This window comes from Ostrea edulis, chromosome 2 (genome assembly GCF_947568905.1).
Source record: "Ostrea edulis chromosome 2, xbOstEdul1.1, whole genome shotgun sequence".
Classification (NCBI taxonomy): Eukaryota; Metazoa; Mollusca; class Bivalvia; order Ostreida; family Ostreidae; genus Ostrea; species Ostrea edulis.
The window spans coordinates 25,744,235-25,769,489 of record NC_079165.1 but is presented as its reverse complement, the minus strand read 5'-3'; the positions used below and the strand labels follow the sequence as shown (position 1 = coordinate 25,769,489).

Genomic DNA, 25,255 nt, shown 5'->3' with positions numbered 1-25,255 from the left:
GGTGATATAGTACATTGTACATTCAGCTGGTGATATAGTACATTGTACATTCAGCTGGTGATATAGTACATTGTACATTCAGCTGGTGATATAGTACATTGTACATTCAGCTGGTGATATAGTACATTGTAAATTCAGCTGGTGATATAGTACATTGTACATTCAGTGTGGTGATATAGTACATTGTAAATTCAGCTGGTGATATAGTACATTGTACATTCAGCTGGTGATATAGTACATTGTACATTCAGTGTGGTGATATAGTACATTGTACATTCAGTGTGGTGATATAGTACATTGTACATTCAGTGTGGTGATATAGTACATTGTACATTCAGTGTGGTGATATAGTACATTGTACATTCAGCTGGTGATATAGTACATTGTACATTCAGCTGGTGATATAGTACATTGTACATTCAGTGTGGTGATATAGTACATTGTACATTCAGTGTGGTGATATAGTACATTGTACATTCAGCTGGTGATATAGTACATTGTACATTCAGCTGGTGATATAGTACATTGTATATTCAGCTGGTGATATAGTACATTGTACATTCAGCTGGTGATATAGTACATTGTACATTCAGCTGGTGATATAGTACATAGTACATTCAGCTGGTGATATAGTACATTGTACATTCAGCTGGTGATATAGTACATTGTACATTCAGTGTGGTGATATAGTACATTGTACATTCAGCTGGTGATATAGTACATTGTACATTCAGCTGGTGATATAGTACATAGTACATTCAGCTGGTGATATAGTACATTGTACATTCAGTGTGGTGATATAGTACATTCAATGTGGGTTTAAGGACTGCACAACAAACCCAGGCAAAATGTGGACTGAAAATGTTTGAAATCATGTTTAAATTTTACAAGCAAAAGGCAAATTGCTTGTTCCTAGAAATATCCATTGATGAAAATTTTCAAGAGAAAGCAATCTATTCACATCTGAGATTAAAACTCAAACTTAAACTATACATCAATGAATGACTTATAAATTTAATTACTTTCAATGAAAACCATTTTATAACATATAGTTCAACAAAATTTGTCCTATGAGAATTCTTTTAATTTATGAAATCAATTAATGTATTGCAATGATCATTGTGGTATTCTAGAGTATACATATGTGGGACTTAATATAATTCCAAAAATTTCACTGTATTGGAATGTTGAGTTGTAGAGTACTGATTGCTTCTCCATTCCAACTATCTGTTAATTGAAAATTCAGAGGGTTTTTCTGTGGGAGCAAATTTCATTGGTGAAATGGGAGTAATATCCTGATAGAGTTGTTAAAAGCAGGAAACAATGTTCAAAGAGTTGGAAATTATCACATAAGTTTTACCCAGTGGATTACAGTAGTTATTGGTGTCATAATACATATGTTTATATCTATTTAGCAGCAGGCCACATTTGTCTGTATGAACAATAAAAAAAATATCTGATGTTATAATTAGAAAAATTGAGTCCAAACAAATTACTAGTTATCTATCAGACACTCAGCTATGATAGAATGTTCCTCATTGACCTTATTACAGTATGAGGTTGAACTTGAGCAATTGATTTTGCTAAATATTGGACTAATGATAAAATTTCCAAAATCACATTAGAAAATACATGTATTCTATGTATGAGACAAATAATTTTTTTTGCTGAGTCACCTGGCCAAAGAGTAATATGACCTATGGCTATCACTTGGTGTATGTTGCTTGTCTGTTGTTGTGAACATCTGTCAATTTACAGTTAGTTACAGTATATTTTAATATTCTTCTATAGAGTGGCTGCATATAATACAGTTACCATCCTTGATACAAATATATCCTAGTATATTGGTCTTGGGGAGAATTTGATAATGTAGAAATCCATATTCTAATATCATTATGGTGGATCATGTGGTTGACACAAAATTGACTTCTAAAGAACTGCCCAGTCACCATATTTGGTATAAATGTTCCTCTAGTATAGTCACAATGAATGGTTGTTCCACTTTTTAAATGCAAAACTCCAATATAACAGCAATACATTTTAACTGCATGACAAAAAAGTTTTCTCCTCTAGAACCTCGTTAGATTTGTTGCATGCAAACTTGACTTGGTACTATTAATTACACAGTTAGTTAGTGACCTGATATGGAAAAATACATGCATTTTTCCGTATCAGGTCACTAACAAACTGTGTAACGAATTTATCATGTCAAAGACTTCTAAATGTATATATGGGGTCTATATCATACAACTTATTGCTTCGCCAATTTTGTCATGGCTGCAAGTCGAACCCAACAATAATTAAATTACTTGCTCAATACAGATTTTTCTCGCATGATACTTTTTTTTCACGGATTCATGTGACCAAGATCGGACCAATTAGATTTCAACAATTTTGTCTGAGGCGTGATAAAATGTTTCTCTAATGGTCCAGTAGCTGCAGAACTATAGCTCTCGAGGAGGAGGGGGGGGGGGGTATACCAGATGTGGTGTATTTTATTTTTTCCAAGAGATTTACAGTATCATCCAAAAGAAATGTTGACAATTTTAACAAATTTTGAAAATCTGAACCGGGGAGGGAAGAATGGACTGGGTGGTGTAAACTACAATGGAGTAAATCAAGACTTTATGTTTTTCAGATGTCAATTTAGATATGACCAATTAATGCATAACCAGGTTACCCGAATTTGTGCTATTTTATAATAGCTCATGGACTTCCCCTCTTTGGCAAAGGAAAGAAAGTTAAAGAGACACTACAGCTCATTTTGCGCAAAAATCATGAAATGACAATTTCCTCAGGGCTTTTATCAATTTTTGTTGCTTTGTTGAAAGTATGAACTTTGCGAAAATAACACTTATCTAAAGTTAAAAATTCTTGTTTTAACATAAAAATTAATACTTTTTGAAAGCCTATACAAAAAATATCGAGTCTCCTCCTTCGGTCTTCAGACGCATGCGCATAGACAGTAAACAGTGCAGCATGTCGTCCAGTGAGAGAAAGTGTAGTGGATAGATCCAGAATTTTGAAAGATTCTGCGAGAAAAGAGGTAAAAATAAAATGAGATAAAACTCATACGTGAAATAAAATTGACCTTGGGATCAGTATGACCGTTGGAAAAAAAAGAGCTAGGAGAAACGATTGTAACTCAGTGGTGGATCTAGGATTCCCGAAGGGGGATGTGAAAGTCCAATATCAGCCAAAGTAATCGGCCATTCTGGGTGCAGAATTTGGAGTTTCACTCACAATTTGTGGCGAAAAAAGGGAAGGGGATCCTGGCCCCCCTAAATCTGCCACTGGGACAAGCCGCGAAGACACTGCTTTAAAAGTAAGTGTTATTTTCATCTGAACACGACACGTGTTAACTAACTAGTTGTAAAACATCGGTCAATAGGAACATGGGAGGGTTTCTGTTGAAATAATGATTTATATAATTATTTACTTATTATAATGAGCAGGGAATAATTTTATACTTGAAAGGTGAGTGTGGAAGGGGAATTTAAATAATTTCTTACACAACACCTTCGCTGTCATTCAAAACCACGTGATGTAAATAACCATTCAAAAGTCCGAGTCAGCATGAAGAAACCTTTGAATTCCGGATGATCTTCAAAGCGCAGTATAGAGCAAATTGATGCATTCAATTGTTCAAAATTGTCAGTATCGATATGATTTTTATCATTTTATTAATACATGTTTTTAAAAGCACTTTATTAAAATGTGGAAAATGAGCTGTAGTGTCTCTTTAAGGTTTAATTTAGTACATTTATTTAAAAAATCTTTGTACCTTAGATTGATAGAATCCTTCATTAGTATGAGTGTGGGATTGATAGAATCCTTCATTAGTATGAGTGGGATTAATAGAATCCTTCATTAGTATGAATGTGGGATTAATAGAATCCTTCATTAGTATGAGTGTGGGATTAATAGAATGCTTCATTAGTATGAGTGTGGGATTAATAGAATCCTTCATTAGGATGAGTGTGGGATTAATAGAATCCTTCATTAGTATGAGTGTGGGATTAATAGAATCCTTCATTAGTATGAGTGTGGGATTAATAGAATGCTTCATTAGTACGAGTGGGATTAATAGAATCCTTCATTAGTATGAGTGTGGGATTAATAGAATCCTTCATTAGTATGAGTGTGGGATTTATAGAATCCTTCATTAGTATGAGTGGGGGATTTATAGAATCCTTCATTAGTATGAGTGTGGGATTAATAGAATCCTTCATTAGGATGAGTGTGGGATTAATAGAATCCTTCATTAGTATGAGTGTGGGATTAATAGAATCCTTCATTAGTATGAGTGGGATTAATAGAATCCTTCATTAGTATGAGTGTGGGATTAATAGAATCCTTCATTGGTACGAGTGTGGGATTAATAGAATCCTTCATTAGGCCAAAAATAAAAATGGATTTGTTTGATGTACTCCGACCAACCCATCAAATCTGACCCTACCCGATCATTTTTTTTCAGCAATTTAAAATTTCATATTTGGGGGGGGGGGGGGGGGGGGGGTCCCTTGGAAAATAGAAAATCCTCCTTATTTTAAAAGAAAATATAAGAAAAATTAATTGACATTCCAAAAAAACCCACCTACCTACCAACCCACCTTGAAAAATGTGGGTCGGAGTACATCAAACAAAAATATTTTTAATGATGGCTAGGCCAGCTTAGTACAGGTGTGGGAGAGGGAAATTCCACTGAGGGGACAAGATTCGCAGTCCAGGACGAGGCTTTGCTGAGCCCTAGACAGCGAATCTTGTTCCAGAGGTGGAATATCCCTATCCCACACAAGTAAATAGTGAAGGATTATTTTTCTCGCCATGAAAACATAGTCTTGACATAGCAATATATATATATATATATATATATATATATATATATATATATGGAAAGAAGCTTGGCTTCATTTTATTTGACTGACTGACACTATTAGACCCATGTGAGTGTTTTAAGATCTTGAACGCCTCAATATCCAGGGCAATAACACTACATCCTAGGAATGTATTCACAATATAGAATAGTTATATTGTAGTACCTGTGAACTGCCGAATTTTAATGGGAATGATGCAACCAGTTGGGAAACAGGTTGGGAAAGCTGGGAGTTTCTGAAAGGCAGAAGGTCTTGGGGCTGCCTCGGGACCACCAGGGCCTCATGTTAGTCAATGACAGACAGATGTGACCAAGAAGCCTGGGGGAAAATGACCGGAAGCTCTGATTATTCTAATACACAGAAATCTGATTTTCTCTATACTAAGGAGTGTTCAGTGGATGCTGATTCAGTATCATTATACAGCCAAGTCATGCCCAATAACCTACATCATAGAGGATGCCACTCCATCCTTATATATATACAGCCAAGTCATGCCCAATAACCTACATCATAGAGGATGCCACTCCATCCTTATATATATACAGCCAAGTCATGCCCAATAACCTACATCATAGAGGATGCCACTCCATCCTTATATATATACAGCCAAGTCATGCCCAATAACCTACATCATAGAGGATGCCACTCCATCCTTATATATATACAGCCAAGTCATGCCCAATAACCTACATCATAGAGGATGCCCTCCATCCTTATATATATACAGCCAAGTCATGCCCAATAACCTACATCATAGAGGATGCCACTCCATCCTTATATATATACAGCCAAGTCATGCCCAATAACCTACATCATAGAGGATGCCACTCCATCCTTATATATATACAGCCAAGTCATGCCCAATAACCTACATCATAGAGGATGCCCTCCATCCTTATATATATACAGCCAAGTCATGCCCAATAACCTACATCATAGAGGATGCCACTCCATCCTCATATATATACAGCCAAGTCATGCCCAATAACCTACATCATAGAGGATGCCACTCCATCCTTATATATATACAGCCAAGTCATGCCCAATAACCTACATCATAGAGGATGCCACTCCATCCTTATATATATACAGCCAAGTCATGCCCAATAACCTACATCATAGAGGATGCCACTCCATCCTCATATATATACAGCCAAGTCATGCCCAATAACCTACATCATAGAGGATGCCACTCCATCCTTATATATATACAGCCAAGTCATGCCCAATAACCTACATCATAGAGGATGCCACTCCATCCTTATATATATACAGCCAAGTCATGCCCAATAACCTACATCATAGAGGATGCCACTCCATCCTCATACATATACAGCCAAGTCATGCCCAATAACCTACATCATAGAGGATGCCACTCCATCCTTATATATATACAGCCAAGTCATGCCCAATAACCTACATCATAGAGGATGCCACTCCATCCTTATATATATACAGCCAAGTCATGCCCAATAACCTACATCATAGAGGATGCCACTCCATCCTTATATATGCCAAGTATCAAGTAGCACAATGTCATGGAAGTCCTTAATGAAAAGCAAGATGAGAGATTATTGTCAGAAACAATAAAACGTGAACTGACAATGCATTGCCTAATGAGGAAGATTATAGGTATTAAAGGTATATCAACATACACAATGAAGACAGTGAGTTGGATTCTCCATACACTAATATCTGCTAGATGAAGGGTGTAGTCTGTTAGCAGAGGGATGTTTGACATTTCAGCAGGTTCTCATTTTGTATTGATGGGAGGAAATCAAAACATATTCAATTATGAGGTGTTTTGGTTATGGCAAAAGATTTATGGGTAATATAATAGTGATGCCTATTGCAGCCACACACACATGCAAAAGTTGTGCATACACTTATCAGAATATATAACTACAATTTTGGTGTTCATTTACCTAATTCATCATTCATTGTTCATACTTGGCAAACTTTAGTAATGTTTAGTAAGGCCTGCACGCTCTTGGTGTCATGATTTTGTTAATAGTAATACTCTGTTTACAGTTTCCTGTTTCTTACCTCCACGTAATTTAATGTCAGAAAAAAAACTAAATTTAAAAAAAAAATTAATACCAGAAAAACAAAAATTTTAAAAACAGTAATTTGTGTCACTTGCCAAAAAATAGGCAAAGTATTATATGATATACTTATTCTTGCCCGACTTTATTTGATTAGGTTTGTTGATGCAGTCAGTGATGCATCAGCCAGTCTATGAATAACTGTCCAGTCTGTTAATTAAAGTTTGAGTCTCCAAATTTGTTGAGCAATAGGATTAATTATTACTAGCTGTTACAATTTCTTAATGTGTTGTACATATGTGTAGAAATTTTGCTTAGTTGTCGAAGTGCTATATGTCAATCATTTAGGTTTTTGCATGATTTAAACCAATTCATTAAAAATCACAGATTATGTCACTTTGAGATAGTAGTACAGTATGTACTGAGTTTTAATACCAAATAGAACAATTTTCTTAAATAGGGTAGCGCTGTAACCATTATAAATGTATGTGTAATTACTAGATTGGGAAATAAGTCTTTAACCAGGAAGTGAAAATTCCATGAGCATGTAAATCTCACATCTCAATTAAATCATAAAAAATTCACCTCCAGAAATGAAAATTCCATGAACATGTAAATCTGACATTACAAATCATAAAAAATTCACCTCAAGTTAAATGACTTCATGAACATATAAATCTAACATCACAAATCATAGATTTTCAACTCATGAAGTGAAAATCCCATGACAATGTAAATCTAACATATCATAAAAATTTCACCTCATAAAATAGAATTTCCATACACATGTAAATTCTGACATCTCAAATCATAAAACTTTAACCTCAAGAATTGAACATTCTATGAACATGTAAATCTGACATCTTAAATCACAAAAATTTCACCTCATAAAATGAAAATTCCATGAACAGCTAAATCTAACATATCACAAATGAAAGAAATGAACACCCCATGAACATGTAAATTTGACATCTCAAATCACAAAAATTTCACCTCATAAAATGAACACTTAAAAAACATGTAAATCTGACATCTCAAATAAAAATTTCACCCTACGAAATTAAGTGATTTCTGTAATAAATTCTCTTCACTGAAATTTTTAGGTAATGTCAGTAAACTGACTGATAATTCAACTTAAAGCCCTCTAGGGTAATCTGAAAGATGGCATACACAGCTATTGAATCCATAAAAAAGTCCTCTTATATAAGATGCCATCTTACGTAAAACTTGTTCTTTTCTCCTGAGGAAGGGACAGGTTGTCCTGAAAATTTAACAATCTAAGTGTTTGCGTTGGTCATTTTAGTGCTTTATAAAAGAATTATGCCCCAGGAATCGAAGATTTGGGGCACATATGTGTACATGTATATAGTTATTGGCCTGTCTGTCTGTGGCATAAAACTGTAACCTTACACTATAAGAGGTAAAGCTTTCATATGTGGTATGTATTCCTTGAGGCAAGACTTTTCCATTAACACCAAAATCATTGACCTTGTGACCTTTACATTGACCTTTGGCCTCCTTTAAGAAAATTCAAATATAAGCCATATCTTTCAAATTTTAAGAGGTACTGGTTTTATATTTAGCATGAAATTGTGCATATCTTGTGAGATTGTGAGAAGACCTTTCTAACAGTACCTGATTGTGAGAAGACCTTTCTAACAGTACCTGATTGTGAGAAGACCTTTCTAACAGTACCTGATTGTGAGAAGACCTTTCTAACAGTACCTGATTGTGAGAAGACCTTTCTAACAGTACCTGATTGTGAGAAGACCTTTCTAACAGTACCTGATTTGTTGACCTTGTGTCACCCTGACATTGACCTTTGAACTAGTTTGGAAATTTTCAAAAAAAAACCTACAATGTCTTCCAGTTCCATTTTGTTGTAATCCATTTGTTTCACAAATACATCTTGTTGTGTTTGACCTTGTATCCACTACATAAGGTATCTTGTTATGTTTGACCTTGTATCCACTACTATAAGGTATCTTGTAGTGTTTGACCTTGTATCCACTACTTTAAGGTATCTTGTAGTGTTTGACCTTGTATCCACTACTTTAAGGTATCTTGTTGTGTTTGACCTTGTATCCACTACTTTAAGGTATATTGTTGTGTTTGACCTTGTATCCACTACTTTAAGGTATTTAGTATTGTTGTGTTTGACCTTGTATCCACTACTATAAGATATCTTTTTGTGTTTGACCTTGTATCCACTACTTTTTAAAAGGTATCTTGTTGTGTTTGACCTTGTATCGACTACTTTAAGGTATCTTGTTGTGTTTGACCTTGTATCCACTACTATACAATATCTTGTTGTGTTTGACCTTGTATCCACTACTATACAATATCTTGTTGTGTTTGACCTTGTATCCACTATTTTAAGGTATCTTGTTGTGTTTGATCTTGTATCCACTACTTTAAGGTATTTGGTATTGTTGTGTTTGACCTTGTATCCACTACTTTAAGATATATTTTTGTGTTTGACCTTGTATCCACTTCTTTAAGGTATTTAGTATTGTTGTGTTTGACCTTGTATCCACTACTTTAAGATATCTTTTTGTGTTTGACCTTGTATCCACTACTTTAAGGTATCTTGTTGTGTTTTGACCTTGTATCCACTACTTTAAGATATCTTTTTGTGTTTGACCTTGTATCCACTACTTTAAGGTATCTTGTTGTGTTTGACCTTGTATCCACTACTTTAAGATATCTTGTTGTGTTTGACCTTGTATCCACTACTTTAAGGTATTTGGTATTGTTGTGTTTGACCTTGTATCCACTACTTTAAGATATATTTTTGTGTTTGACCTTGTATCCACTTCTTTAAGGTATTTAGTATTGTTGTGTTTGACCTTGTATCCACTACTTTAAGATATCTTTTTGTTTTTGACCATGTATCCACCACTTTTTAAAAGGTATCTTGTTGTGTTTGACCTTGTATCCACTACTTTAAGGTATCTTGTTGTGTTTGACCTTGTATCCACTACTTTTTAAAAGGTATCTTGTTGTGTTTGACCTTGTATCCACTACTATAAGGTATCTTGTTGTGTTTGACCTTGTATCCACTACTATAAGGTATCTTGTTGTGTTTGACCTTGTATCCACTACTATAAGGTATCTTGTTGTGTTTGACCTTGTATCCACTACTTTAAGGTATCTTGTGTTTGACCTTGTATCCACTACTTTAAGGTATCTTGTTGTGTTTTGACCTTGTATTCACTACTTTAAGGTATCTTGTTGTGTTTTAACCTTGAATCCACTAATTTAAGATATCTTGTTGTGTTTGACCTTGTATCCACTACTTTAAGGTATTTAGTATTGTTGTGTTTGACCTTGTATCCACTACTTTAAGATATCTTGTTGTGTTTGATCTTGTATCCACTACTTTAAGGTATTTAGTATTGTTGTGTTTGACCTTGTATCCACTACTTTAAGATATATTTTTGTGTTTGACCTTGTATCCACTTCTTTAAGGTATCTTGTTGTGTTTGATCTTGTATCCACTACTTTAAGGTATCTTGTTGTGTTTGACCTTGTATCCACTTCTTTAAGGTATTTAGTATTGTTGTGTTTGACCTTGTATCCACTACTTTAAGGTATCTTGTTGTGTTTGACCTTGTATCCACTACTTTAAGATATCTTTTTGTTTTTGACCATGTATCCACCACTTTTTAAAAGGTATCTTGTTGTGTTTGACCTTGTATCCACTACTTTAAGGTATCTTGTTGTGTTTGACCTTGTATCCACTACTTTTTAAAAGGTATCTTGTTGTGTTTGACCTTGTATCCACTACTTTAAGGTATCTTGTTGTGTTTGACCTTGTATCCACTACTATAAGGTATCTTGTTGTGTTTGACCTTGTATCCACTACTATAAGGTATCTTGTTGTGTTTGACCTTGTATCCACTACTATAAGGTATCTTGTTGTGTTTGACCTTGTATCCACTACTTTAAGGTATCTTGTGTTTGACCTTGTATCCACTACTATAAGGTATCTTGTTGTATTTGACCTTGTATCCACTACTTTAAGGTGTCTTGTTGTGTTTGACCTTGTATCCACTACTATAAGGTATCTTATATCTATAAGGTCAAACACACTACTATAAAGAAGTGGAAAAACAACTTTTAAAAGTATAGATAAACTAAATCGTTCAGATCTGCTGAAATAAAATAAAAAGAAACAATGTGATCGTGTTCCCTTAGTACTTACCTATTCAAAAGGACTTCCAAATATTCACAACATCTTAAAGAAGCGTCACCAAATCCTGGAAAATTCTGATCGTCTAAAGACGCGTTTAAATTCAAACCTATTGTTGCCTTTAGAAGAGACAAAAATCTGAAAGACATTCTAGTTCATAAAAAACATAACTTATTTTTTAAGAAAGGAAATCTGTGCGAGCCGTGTGGTGCTAAGAAGTGTATTCTTTGTAAATATGTTGTCAAAACAAGCCAGTTTGAGGATGATAATGGAAACAATTATCACATCAAAAATTATATTAATTGTAAATCTTGCAATGTAGTGTATGAAGTTTTTTGTAAAAAATGTAACAAGATTGTGTATGTGGGAGAAACTGGTGGGACTTTATATCAGAAACATGTCTTGAATTTATCACTCATCAGAAGGGAAACTAATGACCATTTTTATTCCGATTTTCACACCATAAATGATTATAGCATAATAGGCATTGAAAAACTGTACAAGAGCGATATTTACCGGAAATATAGAGAAAATCTATGGAAGAAAAAGCTTAATACATATGTACCAGTTGGTATAAACAAAAGGGAACATTACTGTCTATAAACTATCTTAATGAACATTTTTGGGTGTAGTATATGTGTACTATCTATTTTAAATTTTTTTTTTTAAATATATGTTTATGTATATGCAAGAATTTACTTTACACCAATTAGAGTGCACTTACAGGTATGATTGAAAAGGTTATTACAGTAGCTCTCGCAATTTTTCAGATGTTTTTGGCGCAATTTTGATACATGACGTTGCCTTTCAGATGTATGTACATTGTGACATCATAATACGTTGTTCAACGTTAGTTGCTATGCATTTTAATAAACACGACTGATGAAGGCTGGTAAAACGGCTGAAATATTTCGAAAAGTGTTTTAATGTTTTTTTATTATTCTTACAAAAGAGAGACTTTGGATATATATTTATATATATATATTGCTTACAGGTAGCATGTGGTATGATTCTAAACAACACAAATGCACTGCAGGGATTATATCAGGCTTCAGGTACGCAACATGATTATATTCTTAAAACTTTGAAAAATAAAATTAATGGATGACTAGTATCTGTGAATGCTCTACGCTTCCATTGTAAAGGTGTTTTACTTGTGTAGCTGTCTTAAACTTTTCATAATTGAAATTTTGCCCGTGTTGCATATTAAAGTATCTTTCAACAGAAGGGGTTTATTTTTGTTCAAATGAAGGACCAAGGAGAGATAATTAACAAATATGAAAAAATTCACTCAGTAAATTTAAAGATTTATTACAAAGTTTATCAAAGGGCAGCTTCTCAAACAGTGTTGATTTAAGATATGTTGAAATCTGGCTCATCAATGGCCAGCTGTCATTAAAAATGTCCTTTAAAAAAATCCACTACAAATCGTGATATTGTTATGAAATCATCCTATTGTAGATTCTATATTCTGCCTGAGGAGATCAAATTGTATGACATTACTGAGTAATGTGACCAAAGGCAGATTTTAGCTAATCAACAATTTTACGCGATCAGAGCTGATGTGCTGTGGCATAATCGTGATTTAGAGCTCGTTCTGTGTTTGATAATATTTAGAGATATTCATATTTTAATACAACCTTAAATTAGCGGTCTTTTCTCACTGCTAAAGCCACCAAAATTTGAATCCCACTATAATAAGTATGCGTAAAGAAATTTTTTATGTTCTCAAGTTTAGCCTCTACAAAGAAACTTCACTGGTTTCCTTTTTTATTCCAGACATCATAGCAAAACACCATGTAAACTGTAAATGTCATATATTCAATAAATGATATGATATATACAAAACATTAAAAAAGGTTAAAGGACTAACATGGTATAACATAGACATATTAGGCATCAAAAGCCAATTCTCATGATAAATACCTATATTAGGCATCAAAAGCCAATTCTCATGATAAATACCTATATTAGGCATCAAAAGCCAATTCTCATGATAAATACCTATATTAGGCATCAAAAGCCAATTCTCATGATAAATACCTATATTAGGCATCAAAAGCCAATTCTCATGATAAATACCTAATGATATGACTTGTCTTTATCAGCAATATTCTACAATGGAACTGCTCGTTCTTGCTTTGACATCTGGAGTGACTTTATTGAGTGTGCAGATCCCACTGGGTGTGGTCTAGGACTTGATAGTATGGCATGGGATTTCCAGGCAAGTTGATAGTAGGGAGCAGGCTATTAGCAGGGGCATTTACTATCTTGTCCATATCTTTGTATTAGTGTTGTGTCTTTATGTACAAAGTTGATAAGCTGCATTTGTCAGATTTTCATCAAAGTTACAGGAATGTTTCCTTGAGATCTGGGTCTGTTCATTCCTATGGATGCAATATCCAGTTTAAAGGTTAAACGTCAGGGTTACTTGATGGAAACTTGGAACTATTTTGTATCCAATTTCAGTGAAATGTGCAGGGATGCTACCTTGCACATAGATCTGGGGTATCTACCAATTTTCAATTTTAAAGGTCAAAGGACAAGGTCACTGCTTAATATGCTATAATTGAAGCTTTCACGGCATGATACTGCATAGAGTACTAACAGTGATGCGTGTTGGCCAATGTTACTAGGCTTTATCTATGAAGGTTGAATTCAACATAGAAATTATAGAATTTGAATGTATTCACTTATAGTGTAAAAGAAACAATCACTATCAAGCAGTACTTTTTTAATTATCAATGAGAACAACATGTGGGCCTGTGTACATGTGCCTCTTAATAACTCAAATATTGATAATAGTAAGATATATCTCAATGAATACACTTTGTAAGAAAGTGGTCAATATCTGCTGACTATACTTATCAAAGGCATGTACGGAAATTCACCTGCCTGCTGGGAGTAACAATTTGACGGATATGTTTCCTGTGCTTCCATTTACTGAGGAGATCAGAGGCCAGTACTGTCTGAACAAGTGGGGTGTGGCTCCCAGAGACCTATGGAGCCAGGCACAATTCTGGGCCAAAAGTAAGAATGTAGATTAAAGGGACATGGACACAATTTGAGCTGACAATTTTCAATTTATTTATTTTTTTTTTTTTTCATTTTTAATGTTTAGAATGCTTAACGAAGTTATTTTTAATAGTCAGCAAAAATTTGAATGTCAGTAGTTGAGGTACGTGGGTGATACAGAAGTCACAATTTTTTGTAATGTAAACAAGGCTTGTGCCATGTTTTTGTTTAGGCCAATTCAACTTAATTAGTAGATTATCATCCAGGGTCAGCAAAAAGTATGGGGCGGGTGGGAGGATTTTATTTTTTAATTTTTATTTTCTGAGAAAAATATTAAAGACAAACGAATTCTTTTCCCCCCAACAGATCCGCATCATTTAATGGCAGATGGATATCAGTCTATGCTATTTTCATACACTAATTCCAGGTTAAGCTTTAATTTAAGGATATAACAGAAATATACCTAACTTCAAGATTTACATCATTCTGTAAGAACGCGAGAAATTAAGAAAACCATATAAATCTACAATCGGAACACACTCGGCCTTTTAAAAAAAGTTATTTGTCGGTAACGGAAATGGCCGAGTTGTTGCGATTGATAAATCCATTTTCTTCACGTGACTTTTCACGTTCCTATACCGGAAATATAAACAAGAAGTGTAAATACCGGAGTCGGACATGAAAATATTCCGGAAATCGCAAGTTTCGCAAAATAAAAAAATCCGGGGCGGGCCAATTTTTGAGGGGCGGGCAGGGATGATAATCTATCAATTAAGTTGAATTGGACTTACATCCGTTCAATATACATGTACCAGGAAAAGTTTTGTTTAAAGCAGATTTTTTTTTTTCAATTTAAAAGTTAATTCTGAACACAATCAAATAGTTTCTAGTGTTTAGCACCTCTTATTTTGTTTTAAACATGTTATTTTCTATTAAGTATTATATATGTAAACAAAAACATGGCATGGGCCTTGTTTACACAACAAAGAATTGCGAGTGCAGCTGTATCTCACTTGTAACTCAACAACTAATATTCAAATTTTGGTTAGCCATTTGAAATATACTACTCAAAATTTGATAAGGATCACTAGTTTATATGTGTGTAATTTACCACTAACATAACAAAAGACATAAATTTGACTCAGAAATGTGTTTACTCAGGTTATGAATGAAAATTCATGAACGGCCTGAACTTTTATCAATACGGAATGCTTGAAATCTGATAACAACACCAAAAGGCATTTCATTACAAAAAATTAACAGCAAACCAGAGAAAGAATTACACAGTTTTGGGGGATAGTCCATCATTACACTTAGTTGATAAAGTGTCAATACCGGGTATAGCCTCCCCTTGCATCAATGACGGCTTGACAACGTCGAGCCATGCTGTCAATAAGCACCCGGATGTTTCCAATGGGAAGGTTGTTCCACTCTTCCACGAGGGCGTTTCCGAGCTCTGCCAAAGTCGTGGGTTGTGCTCTACGGCGTGAAAGGGCAACCTGCTGCATGTTCCATACATGCTCAATCGGGTTCAAGTCCGGCGAGCACGCTGGCCAGTCCATACGGACAATTGTCTCCTGCTGAAGGTACTGCTCCACCACCCTGGTGCGATGAGGACGAGCGTTATCATCCATTAGGATGAACTCAGGGCCAACAGCACCAGCGTAGGTTCTGACGTAAACATCGAGGATCTCATCCCGGTACCGCACCCCCGTCATTGTTCCTCTCTCCAGGACATGAAGATCTGTCCTTCCATCCCTGCTGATTCCACCCCAGATCATGATGGAACCACCACCATAACGGTCATGTTCACTGATGTTGGCATCATGGAAACGTTCACGTTGTCGTCGCCTGGCACACTCGGTGCCTCCTGTCTGTAAAGTCCAAACAATACCTGGACTCATCGGTGAACAGAACTTGAACCCAATCGTTCGGTGTCAAAGTGACATGATCTTCAGCCCAGTCCAATCGCTCCCGCCGGTATCGAACAGTCAGAGGGACTCGAACACATGCCCTTCTCAAGTTGAGACCTGCATTGTGAAGCCGATTCCGTATCGTCTGAGTGGACACATTCACCCCTGAGGCGTTCAGGGGGTCGTTACGTAGGCTGGTTGCTGCATGTCCAGAAGGGATGGCGTCGTGCCTGAAAAGCCACAAAATGGTCTTGACGTAGGGTTTTCGACCTCTGACGACCACCCCCATGTCGGTGTGCTGCTGTACAAAAAGTTTGCTGTCGGTTCCAGGCCCTGTTTACAACGCTCTGGCTGACATTTAGTGCATTTGCAACGTCACGTTGTGAATAGCCAGCGTCAAGCATTCCAATACATCTGCCCAGTTGTTCTGTCGTCAGGCGACGCCTTACACGTTGAGGAGGCATTGTGTCGATAAACGTAGTGTAAACACTCAAGTGAGTTTGAAATTTTAGAAAGAATCAGACACCGATGCCTGAGTGAAAATCGTGCAATGGTAGTAAAAGCATAAACTGTGATGAGAAACGCATTTCCCATGGTATGAAATGCACGTACAAGTTTGTTGATGACGTTTTTGATTTCACTTGGACACAATATTGCCAGTTATGCAGTTATTAATTTTTTAAACAGAAAAATATCTATGATCCTTATCAATTTTTGAATAGTATACTTTAGTTAAGCATTGTAAACAATAACAAGAGGCCCAGGGGCCTTATAGGTCACCTGAGTATCATGTAACAACCTTCCAATGTTTGAATTAGGTTTGTGTTTAAATATAAGAATTTTACTTTTGGATGGAAGAAACATTGAATAGCTATGTGGTCAGCCCCGCCTTTGCACCAGAACCCCTGACCCAGGGGCCATAAATTTCAGTTTTGAAAGAAGCATCCTTGATCATCATTATCATACTATTAGTTTGTCTACTTAATGCCCAGCAGCAGAGGAGAAGATTTTCAAAGAAATAAAATGCATTTTCACTATATGAACAATAGGGCCCCACCCTAATACCAGAACCCCTGACCCAGGGGCCATGAATTTCACAATTTTGAAAGAGGCATCCTTGCTCATCATAACCATGCTATTGGTTTGTCTACTTAATACCCAAGGACAGAGAAGATTTTCAAAGAAATAATGCATTTTCACTATATGACTTATAGAGCCCCACCCTAGCACCAGAACCCCTGATCCAGGGACCATGAATTTCACAATTTTTAACAAGAGGTACTGTGAGCAATGCTCACTAAGAATACCCCCCGCTTACCCCAATCTCCCAAAGGGTGTTGGTAATAGGTATAAACTACCTCTTTTCTGAGTGTTGCTACTTCAATGTCCAGTGCGCATGACCTTTGACCTTTTGACCCCAAAATCGATAGGGATCATCTTTATCCCATGGGTAGTCCATATATATGATATGGTGACTGTAGGTGGAAAGGATAACGCTTTAGAGCCCGGAAACCATATTGCTACTTCAATGTCCAGTGCGCTTGACCTTTGACCTTTTGACCCCAAAATCGATAGGGAACATCTTCATCCCATGGGTAGTCCATATATATGATATGGTGACTGTAGGTGGAAAGGATAACGCTTTAGAGCCCGGAAACCATATTGCTACTTCAATGTCCAGTGCGCTTGACCTTTGACCTTTTGACCCCAAAATCGATAGGGATCATCTTTATCCCATGGGTAGTCCATATGTATGATATGGTGACTGTAGGTGGAAAGGATAACGCTTTAGAGCCCGGAAACCATATTGCTACTTCAATGTCCAGTGCGCGTGACCTTTGACCTTTTGACCCCAAAATCAATAGGGATCATCTTTATCCCATGGGTAGTCCATATATATGATATGGTGACTGTAGGTGGAAAGGATAACGCTTTAGAGCCCGGAAACCATATTGCTACTTCAATGTCCAGTGCGCTTGACCTTTGACCTTTTGACCCCAAAATCGATAGGGAACATCTTCATCCTATGGGTAGTCCATATGTATGATATGGTGACTGTAGGTGGAAAGGATAACACTTTAGAACCCGGAAACCATATTGCTACTTCGATGTCCAGTGTGCTTGACCTTTGACCTTTTGACCCCAAAATCGATAGGGAACATCTTCATCCCATGGGTAGTCCATATATATGATATGGTGACGGTAGGTGGAAAGGATAATGCTTTAGGGCCCAGAAACCATTGCATCTACAGACAGACAGACGGACAACCCGATTCCAGTATAACCCCCCCCCCCCCCACACACACACACACACACAACTTGTTGCGGGGGGTATAAAGAGGCATCCTTGCTCATCATTACCATGCTATTAGTTTGTCTACTTAATACCCAGAGACAGAGAAGAAGATTTTCAAAGAATTTCTACATTTTCACTATATGACCAATAGAGCCCCACCCTAACACAAGAACCCCTGCCCCAGGGGCCATGAATTTCACAATTTTGGTAGAGGGCTCAACGCTCATTATAATTATGCCCACAGTTTGGCTTCTTCATGTCCAGGAGTAAAGAAGAAGATTTTTTCAAATTACACTCATTTTGATGGGTTTTTGCCCCATCCCTCAGGCCCCACGGGGGCAGGGACCACGAATTTCACAATTTTTGTTCCCCTCCACCCACAGATGCTATATGCCAAAATTGGTTGAAATTGGTTCAGGGGTTTCAGAGAAGAAGCTGAAAATGTTCAAATGTTAACGCACGACGCACGACGACGGACAAAAACAGATAGCAATAGGTCACCTGAATGAATTCAGGTGACCTAAAAATGGAAAAATAAACTTTGAAATTTTTAGGTCAAATTGTGTCCATACCCCTTTAAGGATTAAGATGTGTGGTAAAGAATGTTACGTAAGTTCTAAAACCTCTTAAGTTGATAACATCACAATACATCAGCACACTTTTTTGTTGAGAGAATTGGTTTAACATGTTACGTACAGTAAAAATGATGTACACAAGCTGTAATTCCATTTTATATTTGTTTTTTGCCAATTAATAATGGATGTCTTATCATTGTAGTTTGCATTTAGAAAGATATCAATGAGGATATATCAGTTGATTTGTCCTTATTCCAGTTTCATGTTTTGTTTGATCTGATGATTTGCAGTTTTTAACTTGATGTGATTCAATTCTTTAGATTAGGTTACTGTAGTGTATGTACAGTGTATTGAGATTATATTTCCACCTGAACTTCTGGGAAACGTTTGTGTGGATACCCTCAGGAAAACTAATGAGAGAAATGTGACTTATTGTTTGAGACGTTCATCTGTTGTATTGTTTTTCCATATCATCACTATTGCAAATTAAGCTATGGGAGAGCACTACATGTTCAAAGTTGATTTTACAATAACAAGGGATTAAGTGTGTGCCCTCAGGAAGCCTCTAATATGAAAGTTGATATGAGACAATTTATTTCTGTGATGATGTTTTGTTCTGTAAATGAATATTTTATGTCAGTGTTCTTAATCTTTTGATCTTTTTTTCGTATAAAACAGATTTAGGCTGTTAGTATAAAACAGATATCAAAGCAAACTCTCGGAGTATATTGACCATCAGCAAGAAATCTGGTGAAAATAAATGACATTGAACTCATTTGCCATGTTCCTCAGAAAAATAAACTTACACAGAAATTGTCATTGCTGTGACACTGCTGGGAAGGGGAAATATTTTGTGTAGATTTAACTGAGTAAAATTGGTATAAATTTATTTTAGTGTATTAAAATATTGTGAGATCACCTTTGTTGCATGCTAAAAACATGATAAATATTTCTAGGAATTTATTTTTAAGAATAACATTTCTGTGAATTTGATAGACCCTTAATTAAGATAGCTAATAATTTAAATATCTACAGCAAAAACTGTCATGGAATCTTCTTATTTTGAAAACAATTCAATGTTTCTATTTCAAGATTAAGTTATTGGTATAATTCATATTTTGATTGTATTGTATGTGTACTTAGGAAATTTTAAGGAATTGTGGGAACTAATTTAGAAAGAATTTGAATTCATATAATCATTGTTTCTTTATTTGTTGCAGGTATATAAAGTATACAGATTTATATAATGACCGTGATATTGAATAAGTACACTTTCAACTACATGTACCAATATGAATTCTGCTTCCAAAAAAAAGTACACATGGAATATATTACATATAGTATGCTGTTGTATATGTTCATCTAACCCTGCAGGTCCCTCTATGATGTAAGAAAGAATCATTCTTGATATGACCCATTTGTGACCCTTAGAGCCATGCTTAATTGTAATCTATTTAACTCAGACTCTTAATTGTAATCAGAAAAACAATTATATGTATATACTATTTGATACTTTGATTGATTTCAATGATTGATCTGTTGCAGATATCAAGTCAGCCAGTAATGTAGTTTTCTCCAATGGTGACCTTGACCCCTGGCACAGGGGAGGGGTAAATACATAATTTAGATTTTACATACTGATTTCTTCTGGAATTGAATGATAAATGAAAATAATCAAGCTGAAAACTCTTTCTCTTTTTATTATAATCATAGTCATAATCATTGTCAATGTCATCATGATTGTAATCATTGCCATCATCATGGTTTTCATCATTGTATTCATTGTATCTTTCTTCTGAAATTGAATTAGAGTATGTTAAATTAATGAAGGTTGATCAGAATCATCATCATTGCAGTCATTAATTGTCATCATTGTATCTTTATTCTGGAATATTGGATTAATCAAAATGAAACTCTTAATCGTTTTCATCATAGTCATCATCATCACAATCATCATCGTTATTATTATTTCATACACCTTTGTTTTAGGTGACCACTCCCCCTAACCCCAGTGTAGGAGTGATTACCATAAAGGGAGGGGCTCATCATTTAGATTTAAGGTAAAGCAGACATAAATGATTTTTATCGTTAAGTTTTAATTATATTTCTTTGTTACTTTTTACCTGTATGTTAATTTCATTAAATTTAATCATAATCCGGGACATGATTTGACACTTTGTCTGACATGTTGTACATAATTCATTGACAATACCATTGTAGTCCATTTGGTCAGTTTTATATCTGTGATTCAATGAACACATAAATAAGGTACAGAATATTGCTCAATCTTTTTTAATGTGATTATCATGATTATTTCATGATCATGTTAAGGGTTTTTGGTCCACTTCGCTCCCCACAAACTCTTGGGAGATTACGTGACTAGAACTTGGCCTGCAGTAGGTTGTTCTGAATTTTAACTTCATGTTACCAATTGGGTAAGAGTTTTCCTAATACTGATCAGTTAGTAAATGTAAACAAATTCCAGTTAATGTTGCAAATGTTGTTTGTTTTGAATAATGTAGATTATGTTCAAAATGCAAGTTTTGCAATATTGATGACTCCATGCTAAAAGTACAGATCTTGTAGCATTTGTTTAAAACTTTAAACATTATTTCAGGGGTAATTGACCCACACATAATGACACAGGTTCATCATAGGTATCAATCACATATTTTTTTTTTTATTAAATAGCTGATAAACACATGTGTTGACATTCAATGTTTCTTGTGAATGAAAGCTTTTTTTTTCATTGGTTCTAAGATTGAACCTTGGAGACAATGAAAATTTGGCCCCAGATTTAGTGATGTAATCTACCATAGGTTTGTACAGAACAGAGTTGACGAATAAGCCTTGGCTTGTGAAGACGGTTCATGATTATGTAAGCCATAGTTAATGTGATTATTATGATTATTTCATGATTAAACAATGGGTTTATACATGATTATGAAATAATCATGACATACAGTATTATCTGGCCATAAGTAGTTTTCGGTAGGTCATGACCCAGGTTATGAACCAAGATGATTTGGCCAAGATGAAGGAGGATTAGAATTTTTGTAATGGAGAGAAGCATATAATGGTATACAGGTTACTTATGGCCAGATTGTGTGCATGCATGTCAATTTTTGAAAATCCACATGGGGAATTTGAGTGCAGCGACATTGTGGCTAAGTTTGTGACGTCATGAAATTAAATATTTGTCTAATTTGTAAAATATTGATCTAATACATTTTATCATATATTAACTCAAACTTACAAAGTGTGTTTTATAATCTATTACTTTCAACTAAACTAGAAAAACATCTAATTTGTAGAAAAAATATTTGTTTTATTAAAAACATCAATTTAGCAAAAGGCACACACATAGAGACAAACACACACAAAGGTATTACATAAGTACCAAGTATTCAATCACAAGGAATCACAGGGGAGATGATGAACAGTCCTTGTTATATCCAACACATGCTTTTTCTCTGCTGTTTTTAAGAGGTCCTTGGAAGTTTTCAGGGTATGACATTGCTGAGTATTATTCACTTTAACAATCAGCAGTGCACAAAGTGTAGAGTTGTCCAAGTTTGATCTAGTATTTGTCTGTATTTTTTTCACCATGAAGAAAATCATCTCACACTCACCATTGGAGTTGGGGGTGTTCATCACTGCTCTCACATCAATGGGAATGGGGGATGTTGGTGATTCTGTTCCTCATTGCTGTAACTTCTCCCCAGAAGACTTCAGTCCTTTTACCCTCACAAAATCTGGGAAGCTCCATCGCATGAACTACTCCTCTAACTGCTTCCACTGGTCTTGTGGTATCAAGGAAGGAAATCTCCTGGCTAGATCAATCATGGTGGATGGTGGCAAGTCCCTTATAATTGTAGGGTTAAGGAACCTTAAACTGCTCACTACAGGGTCCTTAAAGGGGAACTTTTCCAGCATTGTTAAAGTGACTGCCTTCCAGAACTTCCTGACGGAAAGAAAGAACCCAGACAAAGATGATGACTGGATCTCATCAGCATGGTTCACCATGTAAATCCTGGTTGTCAAATGACCATGAAGTTGACAGTCAGAATTTTTAAAGGGGACTTTTGTCAGGTCCTCAGCAAATGGTCAAAGATATTTGCTGCAGTGGCAGTAATGCAGACAGGCATAGCAAGGGAGCTGGTTCATGACCGGTCAGTGAAATACCACACAAGGATGGCCAGGGATTTGTCACAATTCCTGTTGTTGCTACCATCTATGGATAGGGAGAAGGAATAGACTGCACAGATGTTGGACAACCTCTTGATTCAGGGATGGGGCTATGGATTGTTTGATGATCAGTCTTAATGTTTTAGTACAACTGCATGAGAACTTGCAAGTGATCTTGCTGTCCATGGACATGGCATTGCAGAGTCTGGTGACACTATCTGCAACCAGGAAAGGGATATTATGATCTGTCACAAAGTTTGATAAGAAAACTTCAGCTGATGTGAAATCTAAAATATTTTTTTAAAAAACATAAAAATACAGATATTGTTCTGCATATCATTGTACACCAGTTAAATTGATATCAAATTAAACATTATCAAGAAATGTTTGTAAAACACATATGCCCCCATGGTGCAAAATTGAAAAGGTTTATACACATGCATTATTTAATGAATAGTAGTGCCAAAACAATTCAAGATATAGAGTGGACAATATCTGCCTATGTACAGAGTGGATTAACCCTTGGCCTTAGACTACATGACCTAGAAATCAATAGGGTCATCTACTCCTTAGGGTGTACCAGTGAACCAAGTTTGTTGTCTGTCAAGCAAAGGGTTCTCAAGATATTGAGCTGACAGTATATTCCTATGTCCAGTTTGACTAATGACCTTTGACCATGTGATCTCAAAATCAATAGAGGTCATATACTTCTATGTTTGATGTCTGTCAATTAAAGGGTTGTAAAGATATCAAGAAGCCAGTATATATTCTGATGTCCAGTTTGACCTTTGCTCATGTGACCTTAAAATCAAAAGGGGTCATCTTACCAGTGTACCAAGTTTGATGTCTGTCAAGAAAAGTGTTCTCAATATAATGAGTGGACAGTATATTCCTATGTCCAGTTTGACCCATGACCTTTGACCATGTGGCCTCAAAATCAATAGAGGTCATCTACTTCTATGTTTGATGTCTGTCAATTAAAGGGTTGTAAAGATATCAAAAACTCAGTATATATTCCGATGTCCAGTTTGACCTTTGCTCATATGACCTTAAATGAATAGGGGTCATCTTACCAGTGTTCCAAGTTTGATGTTTGTCAAGAAAAGTGTTTTCAATATAATGAGTGGACAGTATATTCCTATGTCCAGTTTGACTCTTGACCATGTGACTTCAAAATCAATGAAGTCATCTCCTTACAATATACCAGCTAGTGTACCAAGTTTGATATCTGTCAAGGAAAGGGTATCTTCATATGCCCTGAGTGGGTTAACCCATGACCTTTTGACCTGAGAATCAATAGGGGTCCTCTTCTACTCATAACCAACCCACATATGAACTATCATTACAATCAAGTGTCTTCCGACCGACATACCAACGACCGACCGACAGGTGCAAAGCAGTATGCCCCTCTTCTTTGTTTTAGTGTGAATTCTTCTGTTTCTCATACACACTTTTCCCGACCCATAACTTTTTTGTCTTGACATTTAGTATGTGGGTATACCATGATAAAAAAGTGTGTTGTGTATCATTTTTGATGACCCTTGACCTTTTATGTAAAGGTCAAATAATAGATGATAGAATTGTCTGGACTCCGGACCATAACGTTTTGGTCTTTTGACATAGGCCTTTGATGTTTCAAATTGGTATGCAGGTAAACCATGAAAAGACAGTGGGTCACATGCCATTTTTTGATGACCTTGACCTTTTATGTAAAGGTCAAATAATAGAATTTTGGGGCAATTTTTTTGTCCAGACCATAACTTTATTGTCTTTTAACATAGGTCTTTGATATTTGGTATGTTGGTATACCATGATAAGACAGTGTGTCACATGCCAATTTTGATGACCTTTGACTTTGGTCTTTTCCACTTTAAAGATGATCCCTTAAAAATGTTTTAAAGACTATGGAAAATGGAAGGGAAGACATCAGTTTTAGTGTGCTAAAACAATTCTTCCTAGTTTGTGTTGAATTCATAAGGGCTTTATTCCCTGATAATGAAGAGTCATATGAGCTTTAAAGTTAGTAAAAAGACAGTAAGGAAAAATAAAGCAGCACTAATTAGTATTGCTTACATTTCTTGGTATCCAAAAATTACAGTTGATATTTTTTATCAGAAATTACCTCAAATATTCTAGAACAGCCCTTCAAAA

The 25,255-nt window shown here is 35.6% G+C and overlaps 1 protein-coding gene across 2 annotated transcripts in view; it reads left to right on the top strand.

Moving 5' to 3' along the window:
- LOC125679045 (dipeptidyl peptidase 2-like) overlaps nucleotides 1–25,255 on the top strand; it is a 91,265-nt gene that overhangs the window by 62,423 nt on the left and 3,587 nt on the right. Inside the window, exons 7-12 of one of the 2 annotated variants that reach the window (XM_048917948.2) lie at nucleotides 12,112–12,172; nucleotides 13,226–13,341; nucleotides 13,991–14,147; nucleotides 20,462–20,526; nucleotides 20,906–20,976; nucleotides 21,736–21,794. In XM_048917948.2, the coding sequence (XP_048773905.2) occupies nucleotides 12,112–12,172; nucleotides 13,226–13,341; nucleotides 13,991–14,147; nucleotides 20,462–20,526; nucleotides 20,906–20,976; nucleotides 21,736–21,763 (498 nt within the window). In that variant the 3' untranslated portion in view covers nucleotides 21,764–21,794. The remainder of the gene's footprint in view (nucleotides 1–12,111; nucleotides 12,173–13,225; nucleotides 13,342–13,990; nucleotides 14,148–20,461; nucleotides 20,527–20,905; nucleotides 20,977–21,735; nucleotides 21,795–25,255) is intronic. The other variant, XM_048917947.2, reaches the window with a different exon arrangement.